At 38.6% G+C, this 17,924-nt stretch overlaps 1 protein-coding gene across 2 annotated transcripts in view; it reads right to left on the bottom strand.

Moving 5' to 3' along the window:
- Positions 1 to 17,597, bottom strand: part of cnnm2b (cyclin and CBS domain divalent metal cation transport mediator 2b) — a 74,805-nt gene extending 57,208 nt beyond the window's left edge. For both annotated transcript variants that reach the window (XM_041984149.1, XM_041984150.1), the window contains exon 1: positions 15,973 to 17,597. In XM_041984149.1, coding sequence (XP_041840083.1) covers positions 15,973 to 17,470 — 1,498 coding nt within the window. In that variant the 5' untranslated portion in view covers positions 17,471 to 17,597. The remainder of the gene's footprint in view (positions 1 to 15,972) is intronic.
- Positions 17,598 to 17,924: the final 327 nt, after the last annotated feature.

Genomic DNA, 17,924 nt, shown 5'->3' with positions numbered 1-17,924 from the left:
CTGATAATCAGAAATTTTGCCATGGACTATAAGCACTGTGAAGAGCAGTTTCCAAGAGCACAATGTGCACTGAATCTGCGAGGCCTGGACTGTGTCATTATGTTTTCAAATGAGATATAGAAATAAAAAAATAGTTAAAGTCAGCATAGCTTGATGTTGAATGTTGTTGAAAAGCAGTTTCCTTTGGGAAGCCATGCCAGTGTAGACCTGGCTTACCTTTACTCAATTATTCTGGCCGGTGTGAAATCTCATTAGTCTGCACTTCAAACTATGCAGAATCAGAAAAGGTGAAAACAGAGTCAGTGTCTAAATGGGACTGTTGCATGCATCAATTCAGCCATGTCGATCACTGTTGACTCAGAGGTACATCAGCTTTACCTAAAACAGGTCAGTGAATAAATGGTGCTGCTCAGTTCTTGGGTCACTATTCAGAATTTTGCAGAAACATCAATAGATCTATAAGCAACATCTTGCTGTGTGATGTAGCCTAACTCGTATTTGTATAAAAAGTTGGTAAGTACGATCTGAGGATCCAGCAGGTCTTTGTGTGGAGACACCTTTTAACCCTCTGATGCATGAATTTTGGGGGAGGAAGTGCAATTTTTTTCATTTTAAAATATTTTATTTTTACAGACATGTTCAGTGATGCTTATTTCTGTTTGTAATATTATTTGGCTTTTTATTTATTTTTTTTAGCTATTCAATAAAATTATTTATTAAATAATATTTTGTATATTTATTTGTTTATTCGTTTATCACTGGGGCAAACTTGGTATATACAATGTATGTATATATGAAAGTTTATAATATATTTATTTATTCTTCAGTGAGTGGCAGTGTATTTGATGACTAAAGACCACTGAAGTGGCTAAACTGCAAATATCCCATCCTCACACATGCATTTACTAGAAAACAGCCGTTAAATAATTGTCCACTGTAGTGGACACTATACATTAAAAAGGGCTAATGCCAGGTGTAAAATGGATGTTACATCATTTACAAATTGTGTGCAGTATTAAATGCCACAATCAATTAATTGTAAAGATCCATTAAGGATTATTTCTAAATCATATTGGCAGATCAGCACAACTTGTACATGGAATAAAAACAAAGTTACACAACATCCGTGTTGCTGCGTGTTAGAGTGGGAAAATATGGCAGAGGAAACGTTATTCTCTCCAAATAAAGGTTGAAGTGTGGGATTTGTTTTGCTTATGACATAAAAAGTTGCAGTTGATGAAAGAAATACATGAAATATGCTTCTCCTTCTGCAGGATAACCACCAGCGTTGTACAACAGAATAAAAGTAAATGTTCAGTAAGGGAGTTAAAAGATGCAAGAAGCCTTCCAAGTCCAGGTCGAGGTCATATAGCGTTTTCCATGTTTTGTCTTAGAGAAATCCAGACCTAATATGTAGTGTTTATTGATTGTTTACAGAGCAGAGGGGGATTTAGTAGGAATGAGACTATTTGGTTACTTAACTGTATTTCTATATTATTATGTTATTTTGGAATTAAAAGATATACAGCAAATAAATAAAACTTAAAGACCAATAAGTCGTGTTTATGTAATTTTTCACATTTATAGTATTGTGTAATTAACATATAACAATTGTTATAATCGTAAAATCGTAAACATTTCTCTGACAATAATCGTACCAAGAAAACCAATGATCATAGCATCCTGCGTGTATAATGATGCACTTGAAATGATTGGATCAAATCAGCATCTAATTAATGTCGGGGGTAAATGGGAACTAAATGGGGGGGGGGGTGTTGGAAAGGAATTTATTCAGAGTTTACTGCACATCAGACTGAAAACATGCCAACAGGATGGCTGTTAATCACTGCCTGGCTCTGCTAAGTCTCTGTTTACGACCACAAAAGCTTAGGTAGCATTGTTTTCATCTTGAGTGGGTGACTAAATGTGATCCTGGTGATGTTTAGAGTCGCCTGAACAACCATAAAACATGTTTCAGGTACTTCTGCAGCAGTTTAAATGCAAGTAAACGGATATCAAATGTTGTCAAGATTCCCATCTGTTTGAGAAACACTTAACTTTACATGTGTGCTGCTTTACGTTCTTAGAGCTTTAAGATGGATGCGATCAAACTGTCTTTAGTTTCATTATAATCTGGGTCGATAAAGGAACAGCTGGGACAGACCATTGCAGTGAGGCCTGATGCTCACAGCAAACCTGACATGAAACACAACTTCACAGATCTGCACATTCAGCTTCTCTGCCATCAACATCATGATCCGTGCATCATTCTTCTGCTCCTATAATCATCATACAGCGACACTAATAGCAGCAATTTCCGTTCATTTCATATGAGTGACGTAATGCACAACACCCAAATGACCATGATAATATCTTAAAGACATAACTACAGACAAAACAAGCATTTCCTCTTGCCAGAGACAAAATGAATTACTTTTTACATGAAATTATAATGAAAATCTAGAAGAAATCTAAAATGATGGCATGCTTGATAATGTTCATGAACTTTGGCTTTGAAGGCGAGCTTCTGGTCTAAATCCTGTCTGAATGCTCTTAACATCCATTAATCATTTCATTTAATTTCCCTTTTAAGTCATTAGAGCTGCCACTAAATTCATGATTTGGCATTTTATTCAACTCAGGCCAATAGTTTGTCATTGGAAATGAAGGAAAAACCCATTTCAACCTGTTCCAGAACAAGCTCACACCGCAAGGTCTTAGTCTCCTGTTATGGTAATATGGCTCTGCAACCACATCAGTCATAAAGTCTAAATAATCTGTTAACCAAAGGAAAAACACAGTCTGGTGTGATCTCTGTTTTGGGAAACAGCTTATTAAAAGCAACGTGGGGGTGTTTGCATTCTGGATTGCGTAACAACAAATTTTCCTCAGTAGTGCATGGCGACAGGTCCTAGGCAACATGTGCTGGAGGCAGACTCGGCTCCTTAACTACGCACAACACACGCACAACAAAATACATGATAAAAGCCGTTCTCCGAGAGCGGCCATCATCAGACGCTTCCAGATGCGAGTCACTAATGAGTCTGTGGATGTGCTATTAGGAGGAAAAGATGTGAGCCAACAGCAGTGCAGTGTTAATGAAAAAAAAACAAGAAAAAAAAACAGCGGGATTTGAAATGTGCTCAATGTAGTTATTTCACCACTTGAGACAATGCATCACTGTTTCAGCCTCTGAGGAATAAATTCTGAGCAAAAGAAATACAGTAATACCACTATACTTCCTACAATGGATGACTTGCCTCCTTGGCACAATGTGGGATTTATTCCTAACGGACTGCATTGTCACTCTACTATAAGCAGTCTATTGATTTATAAGGATTACATAGAAAGAAACCTGCATACAGAAGGAGGGGTCAGGTCATAGAGGTTTAGATCAAAAGGCTTCCAATAAAAATGAGGAATAAAAAGGAAAAGCAGCTACTTTGCTCTTCAAAGTGATATTTTGTATGATCACATTTTCAAGGCATCAAGGAGCTTCTTGTGATTTCTTTTCTTGTACCTTTGGAAGTTTGCACATGGGTTTATCAAGTGGGGCTAATTTGGAGGGTAAAGTATGTTCCAGCTAATACAAAATATAGCAAGCTGATACCAACAAAGTTGTTTGTTTGGTGGATGACAAAGCAGGAGTAGCAGGGCAGCGGTGCATAATGGCAAAACTTGCATTAATACAAGTTAGACTACATGCAAACCAGGCTCACTGTAGCTACACTCTGCAGGTGTTTTGAGGTAAATGCAAAGAGTACGTATATGCAGAGGAAAGAATTAATGCCAGATCAGACAGACTTTGGGAATGCAACGTGTCTTGATTCACACTCCTCAACCGTTTGACTAATCGGGTTTTAAAAGCCTACTCCATGTTGTACCAGAATCTGAAGAATGTAGGGCAATTTAAAAGCCAGTCCTGTAACACAGCACACTCAAAAGTTCAATCCAGTCAATATCTAAAACATCAGAAGTGTTTTTACTCGTCAAGATTGGAAACTTCAGGGAAGAGCTGCTATGCACTAAATATCCATCACTGCAAACATTTAAACAGAGAAAAACAAAAGTAACTCCGTAATTACGACGTGTGCTCACAAATTTAATGCTTTACACCATTAAGCTAAACAGCACCGATTGTTTGTTTGTTTGTTTTTTTTTTTTTTTTTTTGCTACTATTACTACTGGGTCTCACTAGAGCGATAAAGGTTGTAAATTTCTCATCTTTGACTCCAAAATTAGCTCATTTTCATTTCAATTAAACATTTTCTTGAATCTTAAATTTAAGCCGACCAGATGGGGAATACAAGGCAGAGATTAATCAGGCCACTGGAGCTGACCAAGTAGGGGCATGTCATGCATTCAAGGGTCCTAGGCCAGACCCAAACCTGGACCAGTTGTGTCGATAAGCTACAGCTCATGGCTGGGGAGTGGCCACCGAACCAGCCAATCAACTCTGCATTTCTGTTAAGTTGGACGTTGTGGACAGGTCTTTCCTGTAATTCAGATGTACATACAGATGACTTTTACCACAATAACTATTGCTCATGTTTCTTTATTGTTCCCAAAGACTGGCATATTTAGAAAGAGTCAAATCCATCCATCCATCCATCCATCCATCCATCCATCCATCCATCCATCCATCCATTCATCCATCCATCCATCCATCCATCCATCCATTCATCCATCCATCCATCCAGATGGAGCAGAATATCCGACCAGTCCTACTTATTGGGGACCCTTCCTTTGGGGTTCTGACCTTACCCTAAAGGGTTGAGCTTGGCACCCATTGATTTATCAAAAGAAAAAAACAAAAATCAAAACTGTTGGATGTTCACCATTCCTGTCCTTTCTGTCTGTGTCACATTCATTATAATTCAATGAAGGCATTGCACCACCAAGATATGAAGCTATTACACTATCCAGCTCATACCCTGCCTACCAGGTAAGGGTATGGTTGGCTGTGGTTGGCTGAGGGATTACTGAACCAAACCGCATCAAACCATCCCAAGTCAGACCCACTGGTGGAAAAGGGACTATAAGGTGCATACGCATCAATAGTCCGCTAGACTCTGTATGATTGGGAACTCAGTACAGTGGGGTTACAACATTTTTCTGACACAAGTTTGCTTTCACAATACACTATTCAAGTGAACTGAACCTTTTCAATAACCTATTCCCCTCCTTGCCAGAAGTGGTGCTGCATCAAAAATAACTGAAGGAAATAAGATAAACAACTAAAACAAAAACTAGCTTATAGCAACATCTTGTGCTTCCACTGCATACCGGTCTTGGGTTGACCATATTTCTATGAGAATTTTTACCATGTTATCACTCCTTGTGTGACCACAAGCTAGACAAGGAACCCTTAATAAACAGACCCATTTCTCTTTCAATAGTTAGCAGAGATCAAATCACACTTTAAGTCCCAGTTTGTGCAGTAGCATTCAGTAGCAATAACTGCAATTTCCAACCAACTGGTTATCCCCATATGTCTTTCTCCTCTTCTAAAGTTGTCATCAAAAGCCAAGGCTTTATAGCACATCTGCAGCAATTTATTTATTCATTTTTAGGCTAATTCAAAAACAACCATTCTTATTGTCACATGATTTTGCATTAAAACACAACTGTTATAAATATAGTATTTCTGCAAACATTAATGCTGACATGTAAACAGGAAAATTCAATCAATTCTAAAATGATATTGGATGTTTTCACCTGTTTTCACTGCCCTTATGCAGGAAAGATTAAATTTTGAAGCTTTAAGAGTACTTTAAGAAACAAAGAAAACTGTCTCTACTAGCAAAGAGTATGAACCTTTTACAACCTGAGACCTCACCTGAACTGTCTGAAATAAAAACTCTCATTTTGCTTTGCTTGATGTTATCAGAGTTGGCCTTTGCAGAGATAAAGTTTACATATCGTACCATGATCTGATAAAGATCCCAAAGGAATATTCAAGTTCATCCTGAGGGTGTTTCTTTTAGCTGAGCCTGAAACGTTTTTTTCATTTGTGTTATGTGCCATCTTCTTTTATTCTTTACCAGTAAGACATGTACTGAAATTTATACACCTTTAAAATTTCCCCGTACTATGGCTCCAGACATATTTAAACAGACTTGTGGTTGCAGAGATAAACTTATTTCATTATGGAGATGCAATTTTCAAGGCATGAAAACAGGTAAAAGGTTAAAAAGATATCAGCAGCAAAAGTTCTGCAAACCTTTTTAAAAAAGAGGCTTTTGTATTTGTATTTATTTATTTATAAAGGGGCAATCACTATTGATGAATATGTACATATAAACATGCACGATAATACCCAAGACTATTTTCCATCTTTTGTCCCTAAACAGGCCAAAGCCAGCAAGACAACGAAGTACATAAAATACAATTTAAAATAAACAACAATAAATAAAACTGCTGACACATAGTTATCTGTGACTTTAAATGTACAAATGTTTGTGTGCCTTTAAACAAGAACTCAAGTAAGCAAATAAACTATAACCAAACAACAGGTTCTATTCAGTTTTTTGGCCTCCCTTTCCTGGGACCATCTTTAGAAATAAAACCTCTGACAAATAAAAATAAATAAACAAGTAGTAACTATGGAGAGACAAGATATAGTTGTTTACATAAACAATGCAAAATACTGCATTTTTCTGACAAAATGAGCAGGAAGGACAACCAATGTGGTTTTAAAATTAACTGTATTTAAACAGACTTTAAATGAAGTGAAACAGTGTGTATGAACCTGTCACGGCATGCTGTTCAGCATGTACCTTCTACATGCAAGTCAGTGATTTTTTTTTTAAAGAAAGAAATTACATTCCACACAGAAGAAAATCTCCCACTAATGCCGTCCCCTGCAACACCAAGTATACCCAAATGCACACAACCTCTGATTCAGCGTAATTAGTTTTGATAAAGCAAATGGCTGGGTGAAGAAGTCTTGCTGAGTTCAAAGGGGTGTCCCTCATCAGGAAACATTAAGTGTTCTTACCAACACGATGCCATTTAATCCCAGCACTTGTTGCAGCGTTAGCACTCAAGGGTTACCAGGCAAACATTCCAACACGCTTTCTAGACATCTGCTATAAAATGCTCCATACAAACATCCAGAAAGAACTAAACCATTTAAGGCCAAACACAAAACTCTGGTCAGCACTTCAACAATACCAAATTACAAACAAAAAAGAAAGAAAAAAAGGGGTTTCACTTTAAGACAAAGTGCTGCACATAGAGGCCGTGAAGGCTGCTGAATCTGAATTAAGCATAGATTGGCCTATATTGCAGCAATCAGGGAAGTAGTTCAAGACGTGCCAGGTCTCATACACACTCTGTTACACCAGAGACTCCACTTTCAAACAGTAAAAATAAAATATATACCCATGGGTAAGAAGCAGAGGTTCCGTATAAGGTAGCACTTCACACTGGAAAGAAGCAGAATAACTAAATCATTCAACACTGATGTGGTCTGATGTGGAGACGAATACCTCTGCACAGCCTGATTTGAGCTCCCATGCCAGCGCTCCATCCCATTCCACTTCTCACAACTGATTGAGTAACTCTGACTCTCAGGAATATCGCGCATAACTCAACGTCAGGAGGGCAGCCAAATTCTTGTTTTTGACTCAGCTGCTTGGTTTGGTCCCAGATGGCACACACTGACCCACTCATTAACCGGTAAACCTGCAGCTTGACAAACAGTTCCTGGATGACAGTAATTGTTGCAGTCGCAAAGAGCAATTAATGAGGGGGCCAGAAGTTTCCACAGGGGTGTCTGTCTGCATTAAAAGACTCTTGCGTGAATCTGACTAAGGCCTCGCCTGGAGGGCCCGTCATAAGTTGGGTAAAAGTATAATATAATAATATAATAACATAATATATTAAGACATAGATAAGCATAATTTAAAAAAATATTATCTTTAGAGGAAAAAAACAACTTCTGTGTCATTTTGAGTTATAAACCTTAACCTTTTAAAACCACTGGATCATTGGCACCCCCAAGTTCTATAGCTTAAATGGTCAACAATATCTCCAGAACAGTATTGTTAAACTCTGTGGAGTAAGTTGTGATGGATTGCCTACCCTTTAGGTGATCTACATTAATTTTCTAGGCATTTATAACCCATCCAGAAAGTTCACAAAATGTTGTATTTATTCTTGTAAAGTAGTCTGGCTAAGATGGTCAAAGGAAGAAGGCAAACTCAGCAGTCCATGAACATCTTTAAGGTGAACTTTTTATTTTCCATCCTGTGTCCATAGTACACTCCAGAAAATATCAATGTGGAAACCTGTCACACGCCTCCTCTTTTCCTTCCATCAATAAATACACAAGTAGTGCGCTCCTGCTCACTAAGGGGTATGAACATATCAAACTCACCATGATGGAAATTTGAACACTCTGGTGAAAAGGACATGCAAATATTATCCAAGTTGGCCAGAACAATCTGCTTTAAAATGTCCTACTTGACCACATGATTGACACACCAAGGTCCCTCTGTGTTTAAACCCCTGAACCCAGCTGCTGCCCCTGGTTGATAAGCCTGACTTTGAATTTCTAAACTTGTGCCCATTACCACCCTCAGGCCTAGATCGTGGGCTAGGGAAACCTTTGTGTGCACGCCGTGCTGCCAGGAAAGCTTCTGCCATCTCAGCAGCTTACTTTGAAGAAGTGGGGTTCTGGTCTTTAACCCATGTGCGAAGATCAGGACTGAGGCATCTCATGAACTGCTCCATCACAATGACATCTCCGATTTGCTCCTTTGTTTTCTCTTTCTGCTTCTCATACAGATCCTTTAGACATGTCTGCAACTCTTTGGGGGCCTCATCATCCTTCACGGTTGTGGCCCAGAACCTCACAAGATAAGTCTGCACTTAACTCAAATTTTTCAAGCACAGCACCTTTCACCTTTTCATAATCCATTCTCTCTTCAGTGTCCATGGCTACATAAGCAGCTTGTGTGTCATGCCTGTCAAATTTAAATTTAAAATAAAAACAACCTGAAGATTTTTAATAAAAGGGCAGGTAAAAGAGTCCAGAGAGCCAACAGTACTGTTGCATCCTGCCAGCAGGTCAGTTTTCCCAACAGTAATGATCTCTTTTATTTTCATTTATGCAGAGAAAATTAATCTCCATCCATGTTTTAATGTCCCGCAAGCAATTCTGCAAATTCTCTATGCATTGATTTTCAGCAGATTTTGAAGACAAATAAATCTGAATGTCGTCTGCATAACAATGAAAAGACACATTATGTTTTTTAAAAAAATAAATAAAGTGAAAATAACATAGGGCCTAGAATGGAGCCTTGAGGTTTCCCGGAATTAAGTGAGGCCTCTGAGGACGAGAACTGCCCAAGAAGTACAAAAAAACTTCTATTTCTCAAATAGGACTCAAACCATTTGAGTACTGTGCTATTAACTCCAACAGACCGTTGCAAATGTAGTAAAACAATTTCATGATCCACCGTATTGAAAGTAGCAGTGAGATCAAGAAGAATTAAAACAGCAGAGGCTCCAGAATCAACAGTTAAAAGCAAATCATTATAAACCCGGAGAAAGCCTGTTTCAGTGCTGTGACATGACTTAAAACCAGACTGAAACTTCTCATGGAGGTCATTGAAAACTATCAACATGTCTCTTTTCTTTCCCTCGCAAGCTCCTCACCACTACTTATATACACAACTGAAAACACACCCGATATCTACAGTATATACCCATAAACCTTATTTTACACAGACATTAATAAACTAATCAAACTCAAACAAACCCTACCTACAAGAAAAGAATATCAGTTTTAAGACATTAATTCAAAATAAATCAGACATACAAATAAAAGAAAACCTTCCACTTGGTTTTACCCAATAATCTAATCTGTAAAATCAACCACACCTGTAGTTAGGAAGTGCTGGGTTGGCCACTCCCAAACACCTATCCTGCAAGGTGGGTCCAAACAAAGAGCAATATTAATATGAGCATAATGACACAATACCAACACAAACAACCCAGGATAGTAAGTGAGCAAGGTTACATGACAACCGAAAAGGAAAAGGTAAAGTTTAAACAAATATGGAATAATATAAAATATAAGGGACAAGTGGTGAACAGTTACAAACCCACCCACTTTGTCATAATTCTTTACATCATTTAGAAATAAAGTTAAGACAACCAACCAACTCTTCATTAATCCGAAAGCACTTAAATTCAAAGATCTAGCTGACCTTAAAACAGAAATGGTAAAATGGTAAATGGTCTGTATTTATATAGCCCTTTTCTGTACCCGGAATGATACTCAAAGCGCTTTACATTATACATCACATGCACCCATTCACACACCCATTCACACACTGATGGCGGAAGCTGCCATGCAAGGCGCTCAACCACAACCCATCAGGAGCAGATTGGGGTTCAATGTCTTGCTCAGGGACAACTCAAGATGAGCTCGACATGCCAAGGATTAAACCGCCAACCCTCAGGCTACAAGACGACCAATCTACCCACTGAGCCACGCCACCCGTGGATTAAAACAGAACAGTTCATCCACAATGTAACTCATTACAAGTACCTCCCAGAATCCAGGGTTTGTTTCAGAAAAGGAAAAGCAAATATGGTTTAAAGGGATTATTTATGTTCAAGAATATTTATTTAGGTTTTATATTGGCAGACTTTCATGTGATGCATTGAATATTAATTTATAACAACACTCTTCTAACATACAAACATAAAAATAGCAAAAGGGGGTAGGCCTTCAAAAGTTTTTAATTCTGCCTACTTTCTTTCTGCACAGAAGTATTTAAGAGAAATGTCAGGAAATTTTGATTATGAGCAGTTTGCTTTTGGTTCTTTGCTATTAAGTATGGAACTTCAATTTCATTTATTGCAATTCCCTGTTTTGCTTTGTTTGCTTTTTTTTGTCTTTTTTACCTTTATTTTCTTTTAATTTGCTAAAAAAAAAAAAGTAAACTTAATAAAAAATACAAAAAAATATATATATCAAACTTCCGGCCAATAAGTTTAGATTGACAACAGTTCCAATCAAGAGCAGCCAAATATCAACAAGTGAGCAGTAACTTCTATGTCTGTCTGAAAAGAACAAAGATAATGGTCCTATATGGCTGGAATAAATCCAAAAAGATGTTTTAAATCATGATGATACCAAAAATGAGCTGAGTTAGCGTTGGTTTTGTGTGGACAGTAGGTAAATAGTAGCTTAAAAATTGTAAGTAGCTAAATAAAAAAATGAATAAATAACACCTGGAAAAAGTGTAAATATAAAAATAGTTTCTGTCGTGTGTGTGTTTCAATGCCAATATTTTTTTCTCCTGAAAGCCAAGACTTGAGAGAATGACATGCAGATAAGAAAGTGCTTGGTCACTGTTTATCTGTGTGTTATTTCTACAAGCACTGTTAGTAATAAATTGTGCTTTCTTCTTCTGGTTGGCCTTTATAGTGCCATATCTATTGATACACTCATTTAATATCATTTTAGTCTCATAATCTGACAACTGAGGCTGTCTTGAAATAATAATGTATGTATGTTGACTGTAATTAAAAAGGTACAATTTTACATTAAAATGGCTTGTTAAGAGTGATGATAAAATGAGCATTATAGTGTATTATTTTAGGTATTTAACTAAAATCATCACCAGAAACTGCCAAGAGAAAGTAATTAGTAAAAAATTTAATCCAATGCAAAGTAACAGTCTGAAATAAGAGGCATGTTGGTTCTTTTTTTATTTTTTTTTTTTTTTTTTGTAATAGTCTCCAGACAACTATGCAGCTCTGCAAGTGGCATCAAATTAATTAACAATGACTTAGAATACAAAGCACTTTGAACCGAGCGTGTGCTGTGAACAGAGCCAGATTGACTGGAAACTTTGATCCCTACAACAGTTGCTTATGACTTCCATGAGAGGCTGAAGGCGAATTCCCTCTGGTGCACCGCCAGCCACAGGAACACTCGGACACAGCCGCTGAACATCAGAGCCGAACCGAGACAGCAGGATTCAAGTATGCTGATAAAATGATGTGAGGATTCTGTGTTTGTGTTGGTCTTTTAGTGGGATGAATAACAGATAGAAACGTTATAGTACTGTATTGTAAAGTAGCAACACATAACTTTGTGACTGCTCCCAAGTGGAAATGGTGGCAGAACTTAGTTGTTCAAATGGGAATCATTTAGTAGAAATTATGTAATCATGTTGGATTATTTATTTGCAAACTAACTTCTTTTGAGATTTTATGCCCAAGGGAAAATAAAATAATGTTTTTAGCAGCTATAGAAAGGGTGAAAGGGATTAAGCTGGTTGCAATCTAGCGCCTCATGTCACTAAACTGTTAAAATGACTGCTACTTTAAAGTTTTGGCATCCTCATAGACATATGTGCAAAAATAATGTTGCAAATGAACATTTTGTTTGCATTAAATGGCCAAAATAAATGCACAATTCCATCAAGCACCCAGGTAAGCGTTTAAAGGTGTGTCAGGGTTATTACAGCTGATAACAGTAATAATACTGAGTGTATTTTTTACTAACCAAAGTCTCTAGTGGTTAATATAGATCAATATTTTTATCATTTAAATTTGGAGTCCACCAGTGAATTGTTTTACAGTGGATGACACCAAACTGGAACTTTTGGGTGAAATGTGTGGAGAAAGGAAAAAGTGCTGCTTTTAACAACCTGTCCCATTTGTAAAAGATGGTGGTGGTAGTATCAGAGTTTGGGTCTGTCATCACCTGAGCTCATTTATAGCTAGTGAGTGTTTGAATGCTGCAATATGAATGCCAATGTTCCAGAAAAAATAAAATCATATTTTGATTATTAGTGTAAAATGAACTTGTGTGTAGTAATCTTTCTAAAGAAGTCATGTATTCCCACCAAGAATACAAACATTGGATAATCAAAGGATTTTTTCTATGCAACACACTTCATCTTAGCTCATGAGCTAAAGGCAATTCAGTGTTTAGAGTGTCCGGGCAAAGCTCTCATTGAAGCAGACACACAGGGATGCTTAAAGGTTGTCTGTATATTTCTAAAGCACTAAAACATAACAGCTGACCAAAGTGCTGAACAATAAATCTAAGTGTCAAAAACAAAATAACCCGAAACAGCACAAAAGCACAGATGAAGGGCGGCAGCTATAGGAGCTATAAACATGTATAATAATAGTGTATATATGAAAGGAAAGAATTAAGACAAAGAAAATGTCTGGATCCTGCCTGAGCTCTGAAACATCACGGGATTGCAACACAAGTCTGAAAAATACCTCAGTAAGCAGAAGAGACAAAAACATTGGCCATTTAATTTAATCTGGGATTAAGAATCTGTGAGTGACACGGGTATGTTAACCTGTGGGACCGGGAGTTAATGTAAAGACGAAATTAGGGTCAGATGTTTTCAAAGACTGGGATGATAATCTAGGTTGGGTTGTTGCTCCAACACTATATAAGTAGAGAGCTCTGTCTGAGCTTTACAAAACCTGTTACTGGAAGCTTATAGTGGCTGATCAAATTCAATTTATGAGTTGTTGATGCTCATCAGACAAGATAAGGTTAAAGACCATCACTGCTTAAGAGTTTGAGCTCCATCCATTATTTGTTTGACAGTGAATGACAACAAACTATAACTTTCTGGGAAAAAAGTGCTTCTTTAAACATAAAAAATAATAATAAAAAATCCTGTCCCATCTGTGAAACATGGAGGTGGGAGTATCATAGTTTGGGTTTATCAATGAATTTTGAATTATAGCAGAAAACTCTAAAGTAATTTGCTGACCCTCAACAGAGCATGTGCCATACAACACACCGTTTCCTTAATGTGCTGAAAGAACCAGGTGACAGTTCTAAATTTCTTCTAATAGAAATGCAGAGAAAAAGCCTGCAACCAAAAGTTCATGCCAGAAAATCAAAACATCCCAGGTTTAATTCCTACACAGCAGAATTTATTTAAATGATTTGAAAACAAAATAATTACAAGAAAAATCTGGCTAAAAATAACAAAAGTAAAAAAGACTGGAATAAACTAAACTAAAATGATATATTCAATAAATTATTAACAATAAATAAATTAAACAAAATAATAAACAATAAAATAAATATTTATATATATATATATATATATATATATATATATATATATATATCAGTAAATGAAACCAAATAAATTAATTATATAAAAAATTATTCTTTTCAAAGGCAAAAAATGGTTTGTTTCAAATTTGCACCAAAAGGCATGAAGGGGTTAAAGCTGTTCTATCTGTGGGTGAATGGATCCCTCCAAATGGATGTGTGGGGCTGAACAAAACTTGGTGCTAATGTTTAGTGGCAGTTCCCACAGCACAAATATATAATTTTGCATTTTATAAACGGCCATCTGAGTTCTGATCTAATTTTAAGATTCATGTAAAATCTGAGTTTTGAGTCATATTTCTGCAGATTCTTTTTATAGAGCATTCTGGAGAACTCAGGCACTTTTAAGCACCATTCTGGTTGACATACATGCTTTAATGTGTGCTTATTGAGCATGGTTTGTAAGCATAAAAAGACTTAATTTTGACAAAATTTTTATTTTTCCTTATCCTGCGTCGGCACAGTCAGTGAGTGCATACAGATTTATATTCTGAGTATCGAAACAAAAGGTTTCAGCCATGCTGGGTAATTAATCATTACTATGCAGCTCTCCATGAATGCTCTCCTTTAAGATAAAACTTTCTCTTTTCAATTTGCATGCCAACACACATAAACACACAGTTACACAAATTAAAAGATATAAATAAAAAATCCAGTGCAGCATTGTTACACAGAATATACTCATATCAGATGTTCAAAATCACATATGTAAGGAGGAGATATTTCTGGAGACATGTGGTAATAATAGTACTCCAATAATATAACATCAGACAGTCCACTTCCTGTGTTTACTTAGCGGCTGCATATCTGCAACTAGTCAGCGGGGATGAAAACAAACACCACCACCACCACATTCCCAAATAGTATATTACATAATGCTAATTTGGCATGGACCTAATTTCTGGTAATGGAGCTGAATGATTTGCTCTGTTTTTCCTCCCAATTAATCCTCTTAAAGCAAAGTGATTACTCTAATGAGCACGCAAAGCATCCATCATCCTTTTTTTATTTTTATTTTACATGTTTAATATTGATAAAAAAAAATCAGTTGCTGACAGGTGTATTCCTCCTATAGCTACATATTTGTACATAAAGAAAAAGCTACTGGAATAACTCAAGTCAGATGCAACTACAAAGAGGGTGATGAGATAAATTTGGGTGAGGTAAACGTCTTTCTTAATTGACATGCACATAAGAACCCACTTCGGGGCTTAAGGGTGTGAGTTTGTTATACATTATCCACACAACTGCATTCCAGGTCTGGACTAAAGGAGTTATCACCACCATCACTCAGATGCAAGCACAAGAGAGGTAGAGACGGATTTAAACAGGTTCTCAAACAAGATGCCCCCACCTGATAACCTCAGCACAGTCGTTGCACCATTCCCACATGTCCTGATGCTTACAAATCAACGGGAGGGAGAGATGAAAGGAAGAGGAAAGAGTGAAAAAGAGTGTGTGAACATTAACACTGAATGGAAGTGATGGGGACTGATAAGAACACCTCCTTCTCCCTCTGTACAGGAAGTGACCATGGCAGCTGCATCTGACTCCTGATGATGATTCAGGGCCCTGGGAGGCAGAAATCCACGTTTCTTTATTTTCCCTCCTTCAATACGAGCTTTTTTTTGTATAATCTTGAAGAGAAGTTAAAAAAAACATTCTCTTCAATTAATTCTTGAAAATCAGGTTTTTAACCTGCAGATGTACCCCAGGAGTTAAATGCAGAATGACAGGTCAAGCAGAGGTTCTCTGAGTCATTAACTATTTTACCTGTCCTTACACAAGGAGCAGGTGAACGAGCAGTCTGATAAACACTTTCAGATGAAAGAGAAGCGTCTCACCTTTTTTAAACTCCTCCAGCATCGCATCCAGCTTGGTGTCATTAAACACAAAATGCAGCGGATGGCTGTAAAACTTTGTGATGGTTTTGAGCGGCGTGCAGTCATCCGGGTCAACAAAGGCCAGGTCTTTAACAAAGAGCAGATCCACTATGTTGGACCTCTCGCCCTCAAACACCGGGATGCGCGTGTAGCCGCTCTTCATTATTTCTGACATAGTGTTGAAGTCCAGGGTTGCATCCCCGGGGATCATAAAGCAATCTCTGAGCGGCGTCATAACGTCCTCCACTGTCTTAGTCCTGAGCTCCAGCGCGCCCTGGATGATGTTCAGCTCCTCCTTCACCAGGTCATTGTAAGGGTCCGTGACTCGCAGCATCTCCAGGAGTTTCTCCCGGTTGTACACGGTTCCAATCTCCTGCCCAAGCAGGTAGTCCAGGAGCTTACTCACCGGGTAGGAAGCAGGGAAGGTGAGCAGCATGAAGAACTTGGTGAGGAAGATGGTGTTAGCGCCCACAGCGAGGCCGTGTCTGGAGCAGATGGCTTGTGGCACAATTTCTCCAAAAATGACAATCCCGATGGTTGACATGACCACCGCGATTAACCCGGACCCGGCGATGTCATCCAGCAGGATGGTCAGCGTGGTGTTCACCAGCACGTTCCCGAGCAGGAGCGAGCAGAGTAAGTAATTCCCTTGGCTTCTGACTGGCTCTATTTTTTTGGCGTAATTCTTCTCCCTTTCCGTGCCGCAGTTCTGGACTATCTGGAGCTCCATGGGGTCCAGAGCCATGAGCCCCAGGTTCAAGCCGCTGAACATTCCGGAGAGGCAAAGCAACATGGAGATAAAGATGACCTGGAGCCAGAAAGGCAGCAGAAACTTTTTCTCCTCTACTACTATCACTTTGGTGTCATCCCCGTCGTGGTAGATCCAGGTGTTCTCCGTCCACGGGTCGTGCATCCCCGCCACCGCCGGTGTGGAGGTGGCGATGCAAAGGTAATACGCTTTACTCCTTTCTGTCTTTCGCAGAGGTTTGACCTCAATTTCTACTATTCCGGATGTTTTTCGATTTAGAATGATGTTGGGTAATATAATTATATCCGAAGTCCTAATTCCGCAGGGATACGAGCCGGACGAGTCCTCCTGGCTCTGGTTATCCCCTGAGGAGCTGTCAAAGCTTCCTACAGACCGGCTCCGCTCATGTTCCGTAAAAGCAATTTTGGACCAGGTCTCGTTGTTGATGTTCTGCCCGTACACCCTTAATTTAACACGAGACCTCTCGCTCACGCGCAGGTAGCCCTTATCCATGAAGGAAATGTCGTCCGTGTCCTCCAGTCGGAGTCCGATGATGACGGTCTCCTCGGACCCTTCCTTGCCACTGGTCGGGGTGACACAACAGCCACTGACAGTTAAGAAAATCATCGCTAAAGCTCGGACCCGGTTTAGTGACGCCATTTTTGTAGCAGTTGGTGCCTGGGATAACGGATCTGCCATATTGATAAACATTGGCAAGCAACCTCCTGAATGAAAAGGGCTGTTAAAAATCAGAGCCAGTCGGAGTCCGCCTTCATCTCCGCCCAGGGTTGCCGTGACTTGTGCATCGGGACCTGCTCGTTCTCACTACGTGTACGACACTGATGACTCGCGAGCGCAGGCCAGCGGGCCAGCTCGTGCTTCTCTTGATGTCCCCAAGACAGGCGACGGGTATGGCCAATCAGGGGCGGCAGCTAACTGGGGGGCGGGGCGTCCGCAGCCTCCTTGGCGAATCAAAATCCAAAACAAGTGCACCTCATGTTAAGAGGCAGACAGAACCCTGTCTCAGAGCATATTATACGTCCTGCACGAAATTACTGCACAGTATTCACCAACACGACAAATATATCTGTAAATAAAGTTACTATGTTCTCATCACAGATTTCTGGAGGACTAAAGAGGTTAAAATGTTGGATACTAAGAAACA

Source organism: Melanotaenia boesemani, chromosome 4 (assembly GCF_017639745.1).
Source record: "Melanotaenia boesemani isolate fMelBoe1 chromosome 4, fMelBoe1.pri, whole genome shotgun sequence".
In the NCBI taxonomy this organism is placed as follows: domain Eukaryota; kingdom Metazoa; phylum Chordata; class Actinopteri; order Atheriniformes; family Melanotaeniidae; genus Melanotaenia; species Melanotaenia boesemani.
The sequence above is the reverse complement of the archived record's forward strand: the minus strand, read 5'-3'. Positions and strand labels throughout refer to the sequence as shown.